The sequence below is a fragment of the Chinchilla lanigera genome, unplaced genomic scaffold, assembly GCF_000276665.1.
Source record: "Chinchilla lanigera isolate Chin_1 unplaced genomic scaffold, ChiLan1.0 scaffold00155, whole genome shotgun sequence".
Lineage (NCBI taxonomy): Eukaryota > Metazoa > Chordata > Mammalia > Rodentia > Chinchillidae > Chinchilla > Chinchilla lanigera.
In genome coordinates, this window is record NW_004955556.1 from 1,461,997 (window position 1) to 1,477,685 (window position 15,689).

General features: G+C 50.0%; 1 protein-coding gene across 1 annotated transcript in view; it reads left to right on the forward strand.

The window, feature by feature from the left end:
• Positions 1 to 369: 369 nt before the first annotated feature.
• Arhgap22 (Rho GTPase activating protein 22) overlaps positions 370 to 15,689 on the forward strand; it is a gene marked incomplete in the record, with an annotated part of 126,224 nt that continues 110,904 nt past the window's right edge. Inside the window, 1 exon segment of the mRNA XM_005412590.2 lies at positions 370 to 726. Coding sequence (XP_005412647.2) covers positions 648 to 726 — 79 coding nt within the window.

Below are 15,689 nucleotides of genomic sequence, written 5' to 3' on the forward strand. Positions count from 1 at the left end.
ACGGCTGGCCCCACAGGGCTGGGCTTCCATGGCCTCGGCCTTTCCCACCAAAATTCTGTCTGACAAATGTGGACAGCCACAGTCCTCTGTGCACTTCCAGCGGCTCCTCGGGGGCTACCTATAGGCTGGTGCGCAACAAGATGAGTCTCCCCACGTAGATCATTGCGACCCCTGGAGCCTGCCCACTAGTGGGGAAAGATCCCGGTGCGCTGGATGGCCCTGCCCACCGCCCTTGCCCGTCGTGGCCACGCCCACCCCGCATCTCTCCCCTTCCGGCTGTCCTTGTTTCTCAGGGCTCCACCCTCCCAAGCCCCGCCTCTGCCCTCCGCGCTCCGCCCCTCACCACCCCGCCCCCAGTGGACGGCTCAGTGGACCCGCCCGGTTCAGCTCAGCCACCGCCAGGCCGGCCCCGCCCTGGCCCGGTGATTGATCACCAAAGATTCCCTTGGCTTTAATGGTGCGCTTGGATGGGAATTAATTCTAGGATGGATAAATAATGCATCGAGGTTTGCATAGTTCAAAGCGGGCCGTCTGTCGGGAGCCAGGAGAGGGAGCCAAGGGGCCGCGAGGGCGACGCCAGCGGCCAGCCGGTGGGACGAGAGGGGCGTGAAGGGAGACCCAGCGACAGCGCGAGAAGAGGGACGTGGATGACGGGCTCGGGCCCTCGCGCCCGGCCCCGCGGCTGCAGAAGCATGTTGAGCCCGAAGATCAGGCAGGCCCGCAGGGGTGAGTCCAACTTTCCGTTCTGCTCGGTGTCCCGGGGCCGTTGCCGCCGCTGGCGAGAACGCTGGTGACGGATTGTGACTCCTGGGCTGCGTGGAGCCCAGACTGCGGTGGCCAGCGAGGGGTTGGTGATGTTCCCGGCATTCCGCGTTGTCCAGCGACCCTCTGTTGTTCTAGGTGACCAGGGGAAGACTTTGGGGAAACTTTGCTTCTTTACTGAAACGGATATGCCCAGGATTCGCCCACAGCAGAAACATAAATGGCCCTTACCAAGGAGGGTGATGCCCTGGCTTCTCAAGACCGTGACCCCAGTGAGGGGCTCCCATAGCAACCTAGGGGTTTTCTCAGGAGCTGAAGCAGCAAGGGCTGGCCCTCCTATCTCCTGGATAACACCAGGAAACTGCAGCCGAGCCTGGAGTAGGGGTGGGTGGGGCACAGATTTGGGGACAAGGGAGAGATGGGATCTGGAGAGTGCAGGACTGGACAAGCAGAGTGGCTTGGGACTCACTCGTGGACAGGCTGGACACCACATCTCCCTGGACAGCGACTTCCTGGTTAGGGCAAGTTCAGAAAAGAACGTGTCTTTTTAAGAAAATAGAATGTGGCCAGGGTTTTAGAAGACCTCCCTGTGAGTAGTGCACACAGAGATGGGCCTATGGAGGCAGGTGGGGCATCAGAGTGGGCGGGTGTGTGGAAACAAGAGACCTACTCTGTGTGTGTGTGGCTGGGACCCTTGCACCATGCACAGGGAGTAGCCACTTTGCTCAGCACGCCACAGCCAGCACTTGCATGACTTTCTTGGGTGGGACCAGCCTTCTTGTCTGCTCACTGGCCCTCAGCATCCCTGTGGGTTGCATTGGGACAACACTGCCACCTGCCAGCCAGTGGGCAGAGGATAACTTTACCTGGGCTATGCCCTGGTTAAGGTGACAACCCCTGGCCACACGGAGCAATTGACATGTGACTAGTCCAAACTGATAAAAATTCACACCAGATTTGGTGATGGAGTAAAAAATGTAAAGTATAAAAGATCACCTTATAACTATTTTATATTGATTACATGCTCAAAGGACAGGTTTTAGATTTATTGGACCAAATAAAATATATTATGAAATTTAATTTCACCCTTTTTTCCTTTTACTGGCTTTTAATGTAGCTACTAAGAACATTTACAAGTATTATGAGCCTCATATTATACCTCGTATTTTTTTTTATTAGACAGTGCTAGTCTAGAAAGAAATCAGTGCTTCAGAAAGGGGAACTGGGGCTGGGGATTTAGCTCAGAGGCACAGCACATGCCTGGCAAGCGCAATGTCATGAGTTCGATTCCCGGTAGCGGGAAATAAATAAATAAATAAATAAGCAGAAGGAGGAACTGCCTGTGACATCATAAATGTCTTACAAACACTGATTTCAAGTCCATGGCTTGAAACCAGGAGTGGTTTCCCCTGTGCCCAATCTTGGGGATTCTTGGCAAAGTGTGGCGACACTATTGGCTTTCCCCCTGAGGGTGATATTGGCACTTGGCAGGTTGGAGCTAGGGCCACTGCTGAACTGGCCAAAATGCACAGGACAGTCTCACTGCAGAGTTACCTGGTCCTAATATCCCCAGCACCTAGTTCCAAGGTGAAGAAAACCTCCACCAGATAACATTATGTGGTTGGACATGTAACAAGATGAAATTTATAGGGTTGCTTTTCAGACATGAATAAAATAATTTCTTGCCCACAAAAATGCATGATGCTAAGCCATGGGTAGAGGCATCCTAGGAGCACATGTTACAAGTGCAGCTGCCACCACAGGGTGTCAGGAGGCATCCAGGGGAACAGAGTGACTCCTGAGCTTTGGGCTGAGGAATGATGGGATGGCTGCAGGAGGAAGCATGCTGCAGGAGGGGGAGCAGCATAGGCAGGTGCAAGGGGACAGAGGCCTCATAGGATCCAGGAGAGCTGGAGGCAGGAAGTGGCCATGTGCACAGCAGGAGGCTGGAACCAAACCAGGAACTAGCATAGGATTGTGGCTTCCTAAGGAGGGACTAACTGTCTCCCTGGGCACATTTCTGGAGAAATGGGGACCAAGAGAAATTGGCTCTGGTAGAAAGAAGAAATCACAGAATTCATCCCTGTCCAAACCTTCCAAGAATTGGACAGGGCACATTAGCAACATGAGAAGCAAGTGACAGCTACGCAAATCCATCCTCCGGTACCCAGCCACTGTCTGGTCCAGACTGTTGCATACCACATCTGGTGTGGACTCATCTTCACACAACTCTGTGGGCCGCGTGGGAAAGACAGGGCAGATTCTAGGATAGACAACCACAGCAGGCCTGGCCTATGGCCTCAGGAGCCTCTGGGGTCCAGCTCTAAGATTGCTTTCCCAAGGACCTCTCCCCAGGCACATCAACCACACCTTCCCGCCTGGTCCCCATCCAAGGGAGCCCTGAGTGAGTGGGCAGAGGTCACCATCTCACTGAGAGTCATTCTTGTCCCTTCTGAGAGTGGAAAGATGTCAGGACTCAGAAAACCTCCCAGGGAAAAGCTTAGTACCAGTGACCTGCCTACAACACTCTGGCTTTGCCTTCTGTTGCCACAACAGAACACCTGAGACTATGTGGTTTATAAAGAAAAGAGGTTCATTTAGCTCTCAGTTCTGGGACCCCAAGAAGATGGCCCTGACATCTTCAGATTCTGGTGAAAGTGGAAGAGAGATGTGTCATGTGGAAGGAGTGTGTGTGAAAGAGGCTAGGCAGAGGAAGGGGCTCACTTCCTGTCCCACTCTTGCCATAACCAACCCACTTTCTCCTGGGAACTGTGTCCATCCCTGCATGAAGAGGGAGCCACAGACCTCATTGCCTCTTAAAGGCCCCACTGCCCCTCAGCACAGATGCATTGAGGTTCAACCCGAGTTTGCTGGGGACAGATCCTGTCCAGACCACAGCTGGGTCAGCTGTCCTGCTCAGGTTGAGTTCAGAGGGAGCCAGGTGAGGCCGATGTCAACACACACATGTGTGCATATGCACACATATGCACATACATGCACAGACACACACAGCACAGGACAACAGTAACTCAGAGCAGTAGGAAACTGCCTTACCCAGCTCTAAGTAGCTCCACACAAGCCAGTAACCCCACCCATGTGGTCACTTAGTTTCCTGAGCACAGGGCAGTTCCAGCTGCATTCAAGAAATTGGTTCACACCAGCACATGTGGGTTCAGAGTTCACACTAGCTCAGCCTGTAGTGCCTGAGAGCCAGCTAGGCATGGCCTGTGACTCGGCCCCTCTCAGCCCCCACAATCCTCAACTGACCCACATGCTCACCACTGCCATAGTCCCAGAGTAGGAACAGAAGAGGCAGCTCACTGTTCCTGCCCATATACCCAGAGGAAAAATAGGATGCATTGATTAAACCTCCATCAAATTATTATGCTTTCATTGGAGCAAGTTGCAAGTCTGTGGACTCCACAACACCATGAGAATAGCTATTTCTTTTCCAATGCAGAAATACCAACCTAATCCTGGGAATGACTGGTCTGGCCCAGACCCCAAGCTCCTGTCTCCCACCTTGACCTCCAACTGCCATCCTCACCTCTCTTGCCCTTTTAGCCCCTGAGGCTCCTAGTTCCTCATGGTGCTAGGACCAGGCACTGTTAAGGGGCAGAACTGAGTGTGGGTCATTCTCATGTCCCCAGGCCACAAACAGACCCCCTAATTCTTGACCCTGGTGCTACTCTGTCCCCCTGGGCTACCTCCTTCTCTAGAGTCCCCTGTCACAGGGCTTATTTCTTATAGATCTGATTACTTCCTCAGTCCTGTTGGAGGCTTACTTGGGGCCAGTACCCAGGTGTGAGGCTATGCCCTTGCCCCATCCCACAGATGTGAGAGGTATCAGCCAAAGGGTCTGCTCACCCCACACCTCCACATGTCACATCCTGCCCAGGCCTCATCAGCTGCAACCTGGACTGAGGTACCACCTTGCCCCCGGCAGCCATTCTCCACCCAAAGCTACAGCCATCTTTTAAGCCTAGTCATATGCCCACCTCCAGCCCAGCTAGGATCCTTCCATGGCTTCCCCATTGCTTTCTGAGTTAAAATCTAAGACTTACTCTGGTCTATAGGCCTCATTCATAGCGCAGCTCCTCCAGAACCTCCCTGTCCTACCACTCTCCAAGCCCTGCCACGCTGGTCTTCTCCCTGTTCCTTGGAGTTTCATGAGCCTCCTCCCACAGGCCTTTTGCATACCTTGCTTCCCTCTGAGATTCTTCTTGAGCTCACATACACAGCCCCTACTTTCTTACAGCCCTCAGCTCAAGGGTCACAGCCTGGCCAGTCTTCCCAGGCACCCTGCTCCAAACTGGGTTCCCAGCCCCATACTGACCTTTCCTCTGTACTATTTCTTTCAGATTGTAGATGTTCACTTCTGAGGCTGATTTCTAAAATATCTGTCACCTGCACTGATGCAATGGTTTAAACATTAAGTGTTGCCCAAAGACTCCAGTATTGAGGGCACTAACTGTTAGGAGGTGGGAGGTGGGGCTTAGTTCAAGGAAGTAGCTTACTGGGAGTTGCTTCTGAAGGATTTATCTCTTCTTCAGCTTTTCCCCCCTTTCTCTGTTTTCTGGCTGCCATGAGGTGAGCAACTTTCCTCTACCATGTTCTTTCTACCTTGGAACCAGCCAGTCCCTGACTGAACCTCTGAAGCTGTGAGCCAAAATAAGCCTTTTCTCTTTTAACTTGTGTATGTCAGATATTTTGTCCTACCAAAGGTAAGGTCGCTAATACAAGTGGACTGTGAAACCCATGAGGGCTGGGACAATTTCCAGTTTTGAACGTCATTATATCCCCAATGCCAGGCACTTAGTGGACATTTAACACATTTCTTAAATGGAAAAATGGATGGATGGATGGATGGATGATAGATGAGTGGATAATAGGTGGATGAATGAATAGATGGATGGATGGTTAAAAATTGGAAAAAGCATTAGCCTGGAGAGGCTGGAGCACTATCTCTGCTCTAACTGGTCCATATCCTTAGCAAATTCTGCTCCTCCTTTAATAAACTTGTATGCTGCAAATATATCCCTAATCTGTTGCTTGCCTTTTATTTTTATGAATGTTCTTTCTCTGGGTGTATAGAAGTTTTTAATTTTTATGTCATCAGTCTATCAGTATTTGTGTTTCAAGGTTTTGCTTTGTTTGGAATGTATGAGACAAACATCCCTGTGGCTGTTGAACAGGGTCCTTCTCTCAGAGGAGATGGGCAGACTGATGAGCCCGCTTGTGGCAGACCTGGCCACAGTGTCATTGTCATGGGGGTCCGAGGAGTATGAAGGCTGGGTCAGTGCTGTGAGTGGGGGAGTCCTGAGAGGGCTGGAGTGCTTTCAGAGGGCTTCTTGTGGTTTTCCCACAAGAAAGAAAACCAAAGCTTGTTGTGTGCCACGAGTGCTGCAAGCATTTTCATTGTACTTACGTAGTTCTTGTGGCTACACTAACATGAGCCATGGACCTTGGAATGATGAAATGTGATGATATTTATATGATGATGCCCATAGTTTATTAACACTTGGAGATTTGATGTAGACAGCTGATGGAGTGTTTAAGGTTGGATAATTGATACCTACTAGAAAACTAAGCAAATATAAAAGTAAGACAAACTCCAAGAAAAACAAAGGTTAACACATGAAAGAGAGAGTTACTGTATATGCATTGTTCAAGTGGGACTGTGCTAATGATGGGAATTCTTTATACCAATATAACCACAAATACAATATAACTATATTGGGAGGGTGGGAGACCTTATGTGTGGTAGGAGTAGGGGAGTGAAAACCAAATGTTCTATCATAGTAAGAAGTCACCAGATAACAGCTAAAAGGGAAAAATTTTAAAGTGGCAATGAGTCAATACTATTTAGAAATGTGGAGGTAGATACAAAAAAAAAAAAAAAGCCTAGCTCTCACTGTGTCGTTAGGTGATTTTGTCTGTGTTCCAATGTCACAAGGCCAGCTGGAGTAGTGGACCACACTCTCAGGCCATGTGGTGTATGTAGCGTGTTGTTCCCTGTCCACCAACCTGAATACAGGGGCATTCCTGCACACTTGTGAGTGTTTGTGTGAATAAACACCGGAAGGGTAACTGAACACAGGGGAAAGAAGACTGCAGGCTGGAGCCTGCCCCGAGTGGCCTGAGGATGAGCAGCGAGTGGGCGTGCAGTCTTGCGTGTGACTGCAGCCTACACAGACTTCATAACACTGCATACTACGTTTATGAGAAACATTTCTTTCTGTAACTTTTATACTTTGCAAACATTTCAATGTTGGTAATTCTCTGACTCCTCCCTTATAGCACTTAGTTTAAAATATAAATACAATGTACCGGTATCTAAAAGTATTTTTTTCTTTATATCCTTATCCTATAACATTTTTCTCTTTTTATCTTTTTTTTTACTCTTTGAGGATTTTGTTGCAAAGTGAGACACAAACATGCACATGAGCCTGGACTTACGCAGATCCAGATTGTCACCATCACCGTCCTCAGCCTCCACGGTGTCCCCACTGAAAGGTCCTCAGGACAATGACACCACAGACCTGTCACTTCCAGTGACATCTGTGCCTACTTCAGGAATCTCTCTTGAGGGACCTGCAGGAGGAGCCTAACTTACAGTCAAGACTCTTTTTAATAAACAGAAAGAGAGCACTGTAAAATAATGATTAAAAATACATTTTGTTAAATCCATAATCCAGTGACAGTCATTTGCTCTCATCATCAAGTATGATATCCTACCATTTAATGCAGTGGCAGCAGAACAGTTTGTTTGCATCAGCCAAAGCAGGTGAGCAAAGCACTGTACCACAGTCACGTGACAGCTATGACGTCACTTAGTGATGGAATTCTCCAGTTTTGTGGTAATCTTGTGGGACCACTGTCTCTACGGGTCCCTCACTGGCCAAAACATTGTCTTGTGCCACATGGCTGTAAGATGTGGCTGCCTCTGGATGGGGTTGGAAACAAAGGGCTGGAGACAGCCCTGTTTGGCACTGGAGCTTGTAGGACACCAGATACGAGATTAAAGAAGCAGATCTAAGAGGCCACCTCCCTCATCAAGTTGACAGGATAGCTCAGAGCTTTCTGGTGTAAAGGACAGTCTTTGGGATTCACAGCCCCTCCAATCACCCAACTGAAAATGGTGCAGCTTTGGGGGACTGCCTATGGTGATACCATGTTGCCCTCTGCCCAGTTCCTCTCCCTAAGACAGAGCCCCTCCAGGGTCCTGAGAGTGAAGCCACGAAGGCTCTTAACCTAATAATTAAATGACTCAGCACTTTGTTTGGTCCAAGATTCAGAGACCATAGCAAGGGCAGCCCAGGGGTCAGAGAGCTTGACCAAGGAGGTTTGGGGCTAGAGCTCAGACAGGTACCGGAAGCCTAGTCCAAGACAGTCCCACCAGGCCCTGCTGCTTGAGGCTGGTACCTAATCAGATGGTAGAGGTGCTCAAGTCTGGACACCCTCCATTGTGACCATGACTTCCCTGTCACCTGACTATCCCTTCCAGAAGTTTGTTTAGAACTGAAATGAAATGCTCCAGAGGCCTTCAAGCAGCACATGGTCTAGGACCAGTCTGGGAACCTGATTAAATTTGGGGATCTTTCAACGACAGAGACCTCAAAGCACCTGGAAAATTGATTTTTAAATACTTTTTACTGTAGAGTTTTCATTGTTATTTGTTTCTTTGTTTTTATTGTGGCACAATTCACATAGATAGTCTCCCTCTCTCTGTGGTTTCAGTTACCCACGGTCAACCATGGTTCAAAAATACTAAATGGAAAATTCTAAAAGTGTAGAACTCATAAGGTTTAAATTGTGTGCCTTCCTGAGTAGCATGATACAGTCTCAAGACATCTCAGTCTATCCCTCCCAGGACATGAACCACCCCTTTGCCCAGGGTGTCCATGCTGTATCTGCTACCAACCTGTCATATACTCAGCAGCCACCTGGATTAGCAAAAAAGCCACTCATGGTATCCCAGGGTCTGGATTTAGATAAAGCAACTCTTATTTTTCTTATTAATGGTCCTAAAATACAAAGGCAATGCTGCTGATAGATTCAGATCTGCCAAAGAGAAGCTATGATATAGTTCCTTTAGGTAAAAAGGTGAAAGCTCTTGACTTTATCATACATATATAGGTATAAGAAAAACCAGTTTTTACAGGGCTCAGTGCAGCTGATAATTTCAGCTGTGAGGGGGCATTCTTGGAAGACTTTCAGTCTTGGACACAGTAATCCTAATTCACCACCACCAAGACCAATATCTTGAGCATTTCCCTTATCTGAAAAAGTTCCTTCCTGTGTCTTCTGAAGACAATGCTCTTCTGATTTCCATCAGCAGAGTCATTTTGCTTATCCTTGAATCTCAGAAATGGAACCTTAGGTGTGACTACCTCGATATTCACACATTGTGTCCACACTGGGTCCTTCCTCTTCTTCCTCAAGGAAGGAAGGAAAGTGAGATTATCTCCACTGAGTATTAGAGTGTACTGCATGTGTGCAGACTTTCCATTTACATGCAAACATCTCCTTTAATCTTGCGCCAACCCTACAAGACAGAAAAGAAAATGGAGGTGGAATAGTTTAAGTGAAACGCTCACAATCACAGCACTGATATGATCAGTGACCGCTGAAACACAGGTCTCTGAGAGCCTGAAAGCCTGCCTTGAAGGATAGCCCTGGGCCAAAGCCAGTGGAGGCTAACAGTGTGCTGAGCAGCTGCCTCAAGGATACCAGGCCATCCAGTTGTATGTGGCCCCCATACACCTGTGTCCACAGCAGGTATCACAATGCTACCACCAGGTGCAGGACCAAAAAAAACGCAAGATCAGCACCCCAGTCAGTTCTGGGTGCCTCAGGTGTGTGGGCCTGAAAGGCACCAGCCAAGGGCAGGCCAGTGGGAAGGGAAGGGGAGTCAGATGAGACTGGACATGGAGAAGCAGATGTCCTGGGGAGGCGGCATCTCAGGGATCCCAGCAAAGGTGCGTGGGCCTGGCTCCTTCCACCTGGCGATGTTGAGAACTCTCAACTTTGGCTGCAATTGTATTGGAACTCTCTATGTTTCCAGGAGAAACAGTAGCTAAGCAAGCACTACAGCCTCAGACCCCTCCACAACTCTGTTTGGCTCAGACTTCAGACGTGTATTTCAGTGTTCATGCACCTGTCAAGCACCCGCTGGCAGCAGGGTCCATGCTCACACTGTTGAACTCACTGCCCCTGCTGCAGAGCAGGCACATGCAGGAGCTGTATCCCATGTGCCCACTGCCCCCAGGCCAAGTCTTCCCTGTCCTGGCCAGCAGGCCCAGTGTCGACTCCGGGCACTCCTCTAGTAGGACGTCTAAGAATCACTTCAGTGTGCAGCACACAAGAGCAGGCAGTATTTCTACACTGACCCAGGGCTGCATGCTGGTCTGTGACCTACTTTGAAACCATGCCTCCTGGTCTGGCCCCTGCTTCTGGATTCCATGTTTCCTGTGTTGATGCCCTGTCAGAACTTGCATTCTAAAGTCCTGTTACACTTCTCATCTACAGACACAGGTGTAATCTTTAGTCCACAAGAGACCCCTACTATAGGCAAGCATAGCGGTGCACCCCTGTAATCCCAGCACCCTGCAAGGCTAGGGCAAGAGGAACATAAGATCAAATGTAATCCAGACAACCAAATTAGATCCTGTCTCAAATTTTAAAAAATAGCTGGAATGCTACTCAGTCCATAGGAGCCCCAGCACCCCCGTCAGCTATGCAAAGAAATCACTGCCACCCCACTTTTCAGATGAAACCAAGTCCCAGAGAGCTTAAGGAACCCAGTAGCTGGCAGGGAAGTGGGAGTGCTGGGGTCCAGACCCCCAGAGGCTGACACCTTTACATACTGGGCAGGAATCCAGGCAGAGAGGGCCAGTGTGACAAGGCCAGAGGCACAAACCTGGGAGCTGCAAGGCCTGGTGGCCACGGTGCAGAAAGCAGCAGGTGCACGAGGTGCTGTGGTGCAGAATGGGCTGTCCCACATCCCCACAGGGTTTAAACGGGGAGTGTGAAGGCTGCCTGGAGAGTAGGCAGTAACACAGCTGTAAGGAGTGTCCCTCAGCAAGTGTTCCTGGGAGCAAGGGTGACCCCCTGTGCTGTCCACAGAGGGGGTAAGGGAGTCACTGCAGGCTCAAGCAGGTCCTTCGTCCTGCTTACCAACTGCTAATGGGAAGCTGAGCCCACTCCTCTTGGAGGATGTCAGTGTCCAGAATGTCCTGGATATTGGGGCGTAGGCACTGCCACATGCTGGGCTAGGGGAGCTCCAGCCTGGCCTGGACCCAGGCAGCTGGTGCATTGGCCTTGACCGTATCCTGTGGGGACAGGAGCAGACAATTGCAGAACAGACCTGATCTGGGTCAGCTCTGAGCCAGAGGCCATGTGACCCCCTGCCCGAGGCAGCCCAGGACCCCGTGCTGACTGCTAGGTCTACAGCATCCTCAGCTGTTACTCAACCAGGGGCGGAGGCTGTATTGATCCAAGCTAATGGCTTGTAGGAGGGCAGAAAGCAATATTTCTAATTGATATTGAATTGCATTGACTCACCAATTCCAGACTTTTGGTGAATGGCCTGCAGCTCAGAGCAGGAGTGGAAGCAGCAGCACGCGCTGAGGGGTCCCGGGCCAGCCGCTGGCAGACAGGTCCAGATGAGGGAGAGGCTTCAGGGTGAGGTCAGCTGGAAAGGACAGGAGGCCAGTAGCCGCCACATTCTCCGCATTTACCAGCGCACTGTGCGTGCATCCCTCTTCGCACAGTCCAGGAAGTACACAGGACTGGTATTTGGCACCTTTATGGGTGGGAACCTTGAGGCTAAGGGGCCTCAGGGCGCTCAACCCCGTGCTCCTCGCCTGAGTCCCCACATTCTGTGCACACCAACCGCCAAGCTGGGAAGGGTGCGAACAGCCCCTTGTTTCTGGTTTCTTGTGGCTGCTCCTTTGGTCACAGACACAGAATCGACGTTCTCCTGTGCTTGACTTTGCCATTGCATGAGAATAGGCTGTGGGCAGGAGAAACCCTGTGAACCGATTCCTTACAAACCAAGAAGACCATTTACAGAGGTTCAGGAATCTTGGATTTAATCTATTCTGTCTCGTGCTCATCCATTCATTCACAAGCATTAATGGAGAGGTGCTGGGCCATGTTTTCAGGATTCGAACACAAGATGAGCACCCTCGTGGCCCCACGAAGCTCACAGACCGTACTGTACAGAAGGCTATGTCCCGCCAGGGCCCTAGGGTAGGTGAGGAACAGAAGGCAGTCACTCTGTTCTGAGAACCTTACAGAAGGGTTTTCCTGCCACAGGGAGCAACTGCAGCTGGGCTTCCAGAGTGAGTCAGGCCATTATGGTAGTTCCAGAAAAGAGAGAGGCAGACACAGTGGCAGTCCGTGGAAAAGGGGGGCTTTGGAGAGATCCAGGTGAGTTTAGGGTGTGGGTGAGAGAGAGGTGGAGCTGAGCACCCATCTGCTCCCGCAGGGTCATCCTGTTCCCTCGCTAGGTTCATCATCTCCTCCCAGCCTTTTCTTCTTCAGCCTGGGCCTCTGCACTGGCCTCCCTGCCTCCTCCAGCAACCCCTCCTCCCCCCCCCCCCGCCTCCTTGCTGCTGCCCCACACGCCCCTCTTCCTTTCTACGTGAGACTCAGCTTTTCAGCCATGCCCAGAGTGCCCAGGGATTAGGGCATGGGAGGCCCACACACCTCAAAACCGGATAAAGGAGCACAAAAAGCAGTTGCAGTGGGGTGCACTGGCTCAGGAGTACGGAACAAGCATCAGTTGTTGCCGACCTCCAGCCCCTTGCCCAGGATCAGCCGGCTGAGCCTGGAAGCAGAGAAAGCCAGTAAGAACAACTTTTAAGAGTAAGAACTTGAGTATTGATTCTGTAAATCATTAAAATAATCATTATGAAGAGTTTCCAAACTTTCTAGGCTAACTCATTGCTATTTTAAAAATTCATATTTTCGTTGATGGGCAGATGGTAGGTTGTGCACTTTCCTGCTCAAGGTCCTCCTGGTGCAGAGGGAGCCTTCGCCCTCAGGAGACTGCTGGCCCTCCACACCCCTCAGATATACTGGGGACCCTCAAGAAGAATAGAAGGCCAAATACAGCCCAAGACAAATGCTAAGTAACAAGTCAAAACAAAAAACAAAAAGCAGGGAGCCGTCGCATCAGGATTCACCAGCCACATGGCCTATATTCCCAGGACAGTGGGACCCCGGCAGGGCCCCTCGGCCTTGGCTGCAGATCACATTAACTTTATGAAACCATCTCGACTGACCCTTTTGGAGTGCCCCTTCCATTACCTCAGCCTCTCTTCTCAATCAATCTTTCGGCCTCGATACTTACCCTTTAAATCAGTTCAGCCCTGAGATCCATCTTGCTATTTCCCCAGTCCACTTTAAAATCCCATTGATGTTTATGAATCAATTGCATCCAGCTCTCTGGCAGCCTCTTCTCTGTGCTCTGGGCTGGGGCTACAAACAGACAAACACCCTGTATGGCACCAGTCCCAGGGAGCCTGGCCCAGGGCAACTGCTGGAGGGGCCCAACTCCTGGACCTTGGTCAGAAGGTCCTGAAAATGACCAAATGTGTACAGACCCTGAGATGAGGATTCATGTGCAGTGGTTTAGTACAGCAGTGCCCACAGGGGACCCCAGTGGCAACAGGAGAGCCCTACCCAATCTGTGTACAAATCCCAGTCCAGGGAGATCCAGCCTGCGCCCCAGGGGAATTCTGCTTGGCCAAGGGTTACAATGGAGATTACATAAACTCCTAGATGTGCCCAGTCCTCCCAGCAGGGGTTGGGGTGGCAAAACAGGCTCCAGTCCCCCAGGGTGGTCTTCCAAGAGACCAGCCAGCCATCCTGAGACCTGCCAGGGGTCTCAAGTGGGAAGCATGAGGCCTGCAGACCAGAAAGAGATCCAGAGACTGTGAGCTGAGCTTGGAAGGTGTCTGCCATGTGTTCCCTGAGCCGTCTCTGAGCACAGTGATGACCAGATGCTCCTGTTGCTGTCCCACATGAGTGATCCCTTGGCAACCTGGAGTGCTTCAATAGGCTGGAGGGGACAGGGCTGCCAATGGGGCTCAGTTACAGAGGCATCTGGGTGCCGTCTTGCAGTCCCTTGTTTGCAGCTGCATAGGCCAAGGCCAAGCTTGCACCTCAGCACAGCTGCCCCTTGGGTGCTGATAGGTGTGATGGTAGCTGCTCCCACAGCCTGGACTGACAATTGGGCAGAGGTCCAAGGGTCTTTCTTGCTCCTCATTGTGGTCCAGTACTTGCCTGGTGCTTGACACAGATAAAGATTCCTAAGCATTTGCCAAATCAGTGGTCACTTAATTGCTATTTTAGATCTCCTAACGGGAGCCATCTCCATTCCAAAAGAGCTCTTTCACATTCACTATTTCATTGTAATTTACAGAAGCAAAATCTGTTCCTTTTATGAATGCACCAGCCTTTTTTCACGGATGCATCCTCTATCACGGGAGGGGGGCATGTTTTTGGCAGGGCTTACTCTACCGGTGATGGCGATCTTTTAGAGCTTTCAGTGATAACAAACAGCTGGCTGTGGCGTGCATGCCATAGGTTCCCACCACTGCTCAGTAGTATTACCTGCACTTGTCAAAAACACATCATGATGTCTTTGCTTTGGTGTAGGTATTTCTCTTCCCCTTTCTGGTAGTTTTAGATTGCATGTATTCTGCAGGGTATGTCTTCTACCTCTGAGGTAGAATGTGCGTAAAGCTGCCCCTTGTACTTGCACAATTCACATTCTCACACTGAACCAACTACAGATGGAAAACATTAAAAAAACTGATGTGCCGGGGGTATAGCTCAGCAGCACAAGCACCTGCCTGGCAAGCACAAGATCCTGAGTGCGATTCCTGTTACAAAAAAAAAAAAAAAAAACTGTTGCATCTGCCCTGAACAGGTACAGACATTCTTCTTAACATTATTTCCTAAGTGATGCAGTATAATAACTACTTAAATAGAATTTGCATTGAATTATTGTAAATAATCTAGAAATGATTAGAGTATATGCACGGGTGTGCATAGGTTATACACAAATACTATGCCCCTTCATGTAAGGGACTTGGATATTCACTGATTATGGTACTTAAAGGAGGTCCTGGACAATCCCAGATGTGACTATAAGTGTTAAAGCAGGAAAGGTGAAGGATATGTTGTTCTCATAATGTCCTCTGTGGACAGGGACACTGGAAAATGCCATCTGAGGACAGTGAAGGGGTCAGGGTTAGGGCTAGGGTTATCCCTGCTGATACCTGGGGAGGATACCATAGGCACAGAGCCTAGGCTGGACAGATGTGGAAATGAGGCTTCTCTGTACCCTAAGTGCTTGTGCAGGTGTGCAGATGGTGTGTCTTACAGCCCAGGTGTGTGTGTGGATGTGGAGATTGTGTGTGTCTGCATCCCAGGTGCATTAATGAGAAGATTCCCCTGCAGCTTTTACCACTTTCAGTGGTCCAGCCGGGAGGTGCATGGTTACACTGTATGGTGCTTATCTAAAACCATGGTGACTGCCAGGCTGGGGAGGAGTGGATTTGCTCTGTGTGTGAACAAATACCCTAGTTACTTTAGAGAAATCACAGAGGTTATTAGGTCTGTGTTTAGAAACAGTGGCAGTGTCTTGAAAGGGTGAAGTGCTCAACTCCTTCCTGGAATAAAGCACACTCAAATTCTTAAGTAGACTGAGCCTCTGGCCAGCAGCGTGGCCTCCAGCAACTGCTGCAACCTGGGCAGGGTCAGCCTGCTGCCTGTGAACAGAGGAAATGCCTCTTCTTTTTTTATTTTTTTTTGGTACTGGGAATCAAACTCATGACTTTGTGCTTGCCAGGCAGGCATTATGCCACTGAGCTGTATCCCCAGCCTGAGCTACATTCCCAGCCAAAATG